The 7,819-nt window shown below is 39.2% G+C and overlaps 1 protein-coding gene across 1 annotated transcript; it reads left to right on the plus strand.

Moving 5' to 3' along the window:
* The first annotated feature begins 1,187 nt into the window (after positions 1-1,187).
* On the plus strand, positions 1,188-5,987 carry LOC141201455 (uncharacterized). Its single transcript, XM_073663445.1, has 3 exons — positions 1,188-1,570; positions 1,654-1,748; positions 4,238-5,987. Exons 1-3 carry the CDS (start codon positions 1,408-1,410, stop codon positions 5,771-5,773), a joined length of 1,794 nt encoding a protein of 597 aa, XP_073519546.1. The 5' UTR covers positions 1,188-1,407; the 3' UTR covers positions 5,774-5,987.
* The last annotated feature ends 1,832 nt before the right edge of the window (positions 5,988-7,819 follow it).

The raw sequence follows: 7,819 nt of genomic DNA on the forward strand, positions 1-7,819 counted from the left end.
TTAAGTATCGTAGTAACTAGGCATCCCCATACTATCAAGTACTTGAGAGAGGAGGGGCATTCAGTGGAACTCTGTCAAACCTTCTTAGATGCCATGTTTGCCCTTGACAGCAGCAAGTGGTTAAACTGCCAGGGTTTGTGTAGCAGCCGCACCTGTGCCATCCCTGCCTGTACATCTATGTTCTGATGCCCAAAAGAGTTACTTTTTAACATGTTAAACATTTGTTTTAAAATAATTAACAAAATGTTAATATCTGCTTTTTTATGGAGTTTTTCTTGTAATATAGGACAGCCTAAGGCCAGAAATAGACTCCATAAAAGACTGTACATGGAGACTTTGGCATCAAATAACTCCCGTCTTAGTGAGACTGCTACTAAATAATTTCTGTCCACGGTATTTGTGCAAACAAAGAAACTTTTATAAATGCCTCAAACTTCTGTGTGTGAATCAGACCTGAGCTCTAACTTGTTAGAAGATGACAGTCTGGTGAAGACAGGAAACATATAGACGGCCGTTGGGGATGTAGTTTGTGACAGACTCTGGCTAAATATGTTAATAGAACGGTAGTAGAAGATGAAGATGTCGTCCTCATCATGAAATAGTTATTTCTCATGTCACGTGTAATGAATATCTCCTGCAGTATTGCTAATGCCAATTCCAGTGTCAGTAAATGAGACGAGAATTAGCAATAAGGAAGATGAGTCTATGAGAAACGTATTCAGCTACAGACTCCAAGGAAGCAACTGCTTGTTGTCTGTGGCCTAAAATATATAGGTTTTATTACTAGATGTAAAGAAGAAATCTAAACACTGTAAACAATAAATCTAAAATGTTTCCCTTATTATCTCCAGTAATTGTATTATTACACAGGATTTTTTGATGTTACATCGCTCATCTTCTCATTCAGGTCTCTACAATATCGGATCCTCTCAGTGAAGATCTTCTATATAAGAGAATTTTCCTGATTTACCCATCAAAGATGGATATGGACAGAGACAAGATGGTGGAGGGGATATTACACCTCACCCTAGAGATCCTCTTCCGGCTTACTGGAGAGGTGAGAGATTCTGATGACGTCACATTACATCATTCTTATCTATGGGAATAACAGATAGACAGAACTGGAGAGGTGAGGACTCTGGAAATATCTGTAGTGAGATTTATGAATGTGTCTCTACATAACCAGGATTACACAGTAGTGAAGAAGACCTCTAGTGAGCGCTGTCAGGACCCTGTGTCTGAGGGATTGGGAAGAACCCTGAGCCCAATCACAGGGCTTCCACCTCATCACCTGATACATGAGAACATGAATGACCAAAATATCCTAGATCTGGCCTACAAGATGATTGAGCTGCTGACTGGAGAGGTGACATTGCTGGGAATGCTGAGACATTTTATAGTATAGCTATGAAGGGATTGGGGGATGACTGTCATTGTATGTGTCAGATTCCTATAAGGTGTCAGGACGTCACCGTCTATTTCTCCATGAATGAGTGGGAGTATTTACAAGGACACAAAGATCTGTACAAGGACATCATGCTAGAGGTTCCCCAGCCCCTCACATCACCAGGTAATAGACAGGACTAAATACACACGACCTATAGTTATCTGTATGTAAAGAATGAATACAGTTCCTGTATGTGTTTCCTCCAGATCTATCCAGTAAGAGGACAACACCAGAGAGATGTCCCCGTCCTCTTCTTCCACAGGACTGTAAACAAGAAGATCCCAATGTTCCTCAGGATCAGGTAGATGGAGAGAAGGTGTCACAAGATCTCCCCTATTTGTCTTGTTTTATCCACCAGTATTATATGTTTTATACTTGTGTAATGAGAACAGTGGAGATGGCAGGATTAGAGCTGATCATAGATGGGACTTCTCCAACTGTCTGTGACTTGTACAATATTTTTTTTCAGGGTGAAGATCTGACCCATATTAATACTATAGAGACATATGAAAGGGGTGATGAGCGGTGTAAAGAGGAGATTCCTACATATGACGACCCAGGTGAGTAGTGACCACTAAATGAAGAGAAGTCACAGATTCTTCTCAGTCACAGGCTGTGGATGGTTTACTGGTCATGTAGGCTGGCCATATCACAATCGTGTGACCACCATTTTGCATCTAGGCCAAAACCTTTTCTTCCACCAAAAATTGTACAAATGACTTTGGACATTGAAAGCCCTTTTCTATAGAACTTACAACCTGGAAGATCCAACTACCAACTGAAATTAGAAGATCCTGACTTTTACCTGCCCAGATCTGTAAACTACAAAGCTAAATGACAGCATATGTAGAAAGTGCTGACAAGTTAGAAAATCACTTAAAGAAAAATATTATGATGAGCCTGTAAGAGAAAGTGGAGGGTAATGATGCTGTTGGCTTCCTAGAATCCTGATATCTTATTAGATTAATCTACCTTCTCTCCATTCTGTGTTGCTGAATGTGCTCATATGGTCCCTACAAGACCAGGTCCAGTCTTTATGACCAAACCTCGCTTTTATGATCGGCAACATTAAACGTGCGGTGAGGACCAAGTGTGAATTTCTGTATAATAACAACAGAGTTTCCCTTTATCCTGACTTTTCAATTTCTTTTTAAACCAAATAACTTCAAATAGATAAATTATACAAAAAACATTACACCTGTGCCATGATATATCTCTAAGCTGTGCGTGGCTGATGGCTGTAATATACATTTATTCACGCCTGCAGGAGATGTGTTGGCTCGAGCCCTGGTTTCATGGATTCACTCCACATCATAAATTACATGACATTATCGATCCTAAAGAATTTCGATGCAATTTATCCTGAAATGGGGGGCACTAATACTTTCTCTACTCTTCTGGTCAGGACTCATAGTATCTCCAACAGTCTACCATAAATAAATAAGTGCAACTCTGGCTTAGTGTTGGAGTCCCCCCCACCCCCCAAACATACATTCTTGTTGGGGATGTAATGTATTTTTTTATCCTGTCTTTTTTTTTACCTGTTCATTCTGTATGATAGTTTGATTGTGGTGGGATCGGCCGGCCTCACATATGTGAGTTTGTAACTCCCTGGTAGTCATTCAACAAAGGTCTCCATTGCCTCTTCCAAATGCCCGAGTTCTAAATTTAAGACATCTCAGCTCTGCACTATTATAAAAAGTTCTCATTAAATGTATATTTCTTCTTGATACTCATCTGACAGAAAATATTGGCCCTTACTATAGTTTAAATTGCCTGGAGCTACCAAGAACCATACTCTAATTATCCCAGAGAGGTTTCACCACTAGTTACTTTTTTTTTCCGATCTTTTCATTAGATGTGTTATTGTCTATAGTCAAAGTTTTGCCCATCACCCTTTAACCCCTCTACATGGATCTGGATTTACACAGAGACCCCTAGGCTTGGACTTGGTGTTGCCTGCTGTTCTGTGGTGTGAGATGACAAGAAGAATAGTCAGGTGGCCGGATCAGAACAAGGAGGGCAGAGAATATACAAAATCAGAAGACACAATAGTAGTCAGTAAACGAGCTGGGATCACAAGAAGAAACTAAGAAGAAAATACACAACATGGGAGCTGAACCCAGAAGACTTAACCAGTGGAGAACAAGGCTGTATCAGGCAGCTTCCAGCATTATGCATGAGCTTTAGTAGTGTGTGGTGCTTTCCATTTGAGTTAAGTAGGGAGCATATTTGACTTTGGAAGAGCAGATTTTGCTGGATTAGTTTATGGAAGCCATGTTTCTTTTCAAGAGTTTTTGAGCCACTAGTGATGTGGAAACCTCTGTTTTTCCGTTGACAGATGATGGACCTGAGTGGAGGCTTGTTTTTTGTGAGATGAGTAGAAATTTTTATTGGTATCATTTTCGCATATTTCATATTTGGGAGGCAGAATGAACAAACAGTTGAACACCAAACTCTACTTGTTCATGCTATGAGGTTTTCTATTAGACTGTGAACTGTCATTGTCTTGGTGAATAATTCAATATTTTTACATAACTTGCCATTTGTACCAACAGATTAAGTAGAAATGTTCAAAAATATGAATTTCAAGAATATTTTATTCAAATATAATATTTTTTTTACTTAGCAGATGACTGTACTAGGAGATCAGAGGGACAGCTGACATCTTCAATTTTCAAATCAGATGAGCTGGAGATCTCACAGGATACAATTGAAGGGAATGCTATTACTCCAAATATACCATCATCCCTTCCCAGCAAAGATGTGTCATCTGATCCTTTGAAACAGGTCCTATCTTCCGATTCATTACCGACTACTAAGGAATATCAAAGTCATAAAATAAGCATTAAAAAACTAACTGCTCCTAAAGCTAAGAAGCCATTTTCACGGTCAGAATATGGAAATAGTTTTCCCCTCAAAAAGTTTTTTCTTAAACATCAAAAAATTCACACAGCAAAGAATAGATTTCCTTGTTTCAAGTGTATGAAATGTTTTAACAAGAAAGCAAGTCTTCTTAGTCACCAAAGAACTCACACAGGGAAGAAGCCTTTTTCATGTTCAGAATGTGAGAAATGTTTTACAGGAAAATCAAATCTTGTTAACCACCAGAGAACTCGCACAGGAGAGAAGCCTTTTTCATGTTCAGAATGTGAGAAATGTTTTACAGGGAAATCAAATCTTGTTAACCACCAGAGAACTCACACAGGAGAGAAGCCTTTTTCATGTTCAGAATGTGAGAAATGTTTTACAGGGAAATCAAATCTTGTTAACCACCAGAGAACTCACACAGGAGAGAAGTCATTTTCTTGTTCAGAATGTGGAAAATGTTTTACAGATAATTCAAGTTTTATCAGACATCAGAGAATTCACACAGGGGAGAAGCCTTTTTCATGTTCAGAGTGTGGGAAATGTTTTAACCGGAAAGCGCATCTTGATAGACATCAGAGAACTCACACAGGGGAGAAGGCTTTTTACTGTTCAGAATGTGGGAAATTTTTTTTCCGGAAAGCGCATCTTGATGGACATCAGAGAACTCACACAGGGGAGAAGCCTTTTTCATGTTCAGAATGTGAGAAATGTTTTAACCAGAAATCAGATCTTGTTACACATCAGAGAACTCACACAGGGGAGAAGCCTTTTTCCTGTTCAGAATGTGGGAAATGTTTTAACAACAACTCAGCTCTTGTTAGACATCAGAAAACTCACACAGGGGAAAAGCCTTTTTCATGTTCAGAATGTGAGAAATGTTTTACAGGGAAATCAAATCTTGTTAAGCACCAGAGAACTCACACAGGAGTGAAGCCTTTTTCATGTTCAGAATGTGGTAAATATTTTACAGAGAAATCAAGTCTTATCAAACATCAGATAATTCACACAGGGGAAAAGCCTTTTTCATGTTCAGAATGTGGAAAATGTTTTAACCGGAAAGCGCATCTTGATAGACATCAGAGAATTCACACAGGAAAGATGCCTTTTTCATGTTCAGAATGTGGGAAATGTTTTAACCAGAAATCAGATCTTGTTACACATCAGAGAACTCACACAGGGGAGAAGCCTTTTTCATGTTCAGAATGTGGGAAATGTTTTAACAGCAAATCAGCTCTTGTTAAACATCAGATAACTCACACAGAGGAAAAGCCTTTTTTATGTACAGAATGTGGGAAATGTTTTAACCAGAAATCAAATCTTCTTAGTCACCAGAGAACTCACACAGGGGAGAAGCCTTTTTCCTGTTCAGAATGTGTGAAATTTTTTAATCGGAAAGTGCATCTTGATAGACATCAGAGAAGTCACAGAGGGGAGAAGCCTTTTTTATATCCTTAATGTGGAAAAAGTTTTACTTGAAAAGACTTACCTTTAGCAAAAAAAAATCTTGCTAATAAGTGAGTGCGTCCTATAGACTGGAGATAGCTTCCTGTGACCGAGAACAATGAGACCGTGTCCTTCCTGATCAGTGAGAGAACTGCTCTCTCCTCAAGCCCCACACCTATCTAACTGATTGGTGCAAAAGAGGAGAGGAAGGTACTGGGACCTATGCAGAGGCTGCACGTCCTGACTGAGCAGCTGAAGAACCTAGCTCATGGACCTTTCAGATCATGTAACACTGTTTTACCTATTCTTAAAAGTTGTTAGGTTCCGTTATGAACTGTGCCATTTCTTAATGAGTTTGACCTCCTGAATTCAAATTGGACAATGAGTTTTCCTTTTACTGCTACATATAATTAATGATAAAAGTTTCAGTACTTTGAAACATTATTTTTGTAAATATACCGATGCAGAATATTTTATTATGCCAATTTTCTGATATTTATTTAGAGGAAACTTAGAAACAATTCAAGTAACTAAAACCTGTCTAATCCCTATTGCGAATTTTAAACCGTTACAGAAATTGCACTACAAAATTAGTCCTCATTCAGTGACAACTGTTTTTTGCTTGTTTCTTGTACTCCTGTATCAAATCATCTCTTAAAATTATGCAACAGTAATTTGCAAGCATTGATGGATTTCATTTTCCTTGATATCTTTTTCTCTATAGCTGCAATATCTTGGTTACATCTCTCACCATCCTCGTCTCTCACTACTCCACAGTTTGGTGTAAGAAAAGTCTAGAATGTAAGAAATTAATCATTAAGGACATGTTACAGCCATGATCCTTATATGTTTTGAGGAGAAATAACACCCAACTCTTCATAGTTACTGTATCTGCTCGAGTTTCCCAAAAAGTTAGTTACCACAAATGCAAATGTAAACCATACTGCTTTTTCCTTGCCCTGCAACGAATGAAAAAACTCCTCATCTTGAAGAAGCTTATGAATCTGAAGTCCAATAAAGACTCCTTCTTTTATATTTGCTTCACTTAACCTTGGAAAGTTATCAATCAGATGCATGAATGCTTTTAATTTTTTATCCATAGCCTTTACAAAGTTCTTCATTAGGCCCAACTTGATAAGATTTTGTTGCCACCATTGCCTAGGTGGGTCCTCAACTTATGGATTCAGGACAATTTACTCCCTTGCTGAAGTGAATGTCAGAGAGGCCAGTCCCTTTTTTTGTAGCAATATTCTCTTGCACGACTATCCCACTCACACAGAAAGCAAAAATGAAAAAGTGAAAAAAAAAACACTTTTTCATTTTTACGAATCAATTTGTGAAGCACCTGGGGGTTCCAAGTGCTCACTATGCATCTAGATAGGTGCCTTGGGGGGTCTCGTTTCCAAAATGGGGTCACTTGTGGGGGAGCTCCAATGTTTGGGCACGCAGGGGCTCTCCAAACGCAACATGGTGTCTGCTAACAATTTGAGCCGATTTTCCATTCAATTTGTTAGCGGACACCATGTTGCATTTGGAGAGTCCCCGCCCGGATGTTTCACGGTTATTAGACACCCAAAAAAAAACATGCGGGGATCGCTCGTGCATGGCAGGCAATCCCCGCAAAGTTTTTTTGGCCGTGAAGCATATGAGGTGGAGACTCGAGCATGTCACTCAAATACCCACGATACTCAATGCATACCAGAACACCCGATGCAAACTCAAGTAGCGAGCACTTGCGCTCAACAGTAGTCACCATATCGTCATCTTTTTTTCTTACTTTTGAAAAAAATCCCAACCCCATCACAACCCTAACCCCAACCCTAACCTCAACCCTAACCGTAGCACAATCCTAACCGTAGCACAACCCTAACCCTAGCACAACCCTAACCTGAGAGTTTATTTTTTACGCCTTTCCTCCTGCAGTATAAGTGATTAGACAACCTTATTCTTCGGGTCGGTGAGACTACAGCGATACCAGAATCATATGGGGTTTTTATGACTGACAGCTGTCACACACTAAAAGTCGCATTTTTTGTAAAATCTAGTTTTTGTATCGCC

This window comes from Phyllobates terribilis, unplaced genomic scaffold (genome assembly GCF_046119375.1).
Source record: "Phyllobates terribilis strain yellow unplaced genomic scaffold, ASM4611937v1 Scaffold_116__1_contigs__length_5312468, whole genome shotgun sequence".
NCBI lineage: Eukaryota > Metazoa > Chordata > Amphibia > Anura > Dendrobatidae > Phyllobates > Phyllobates terribilis.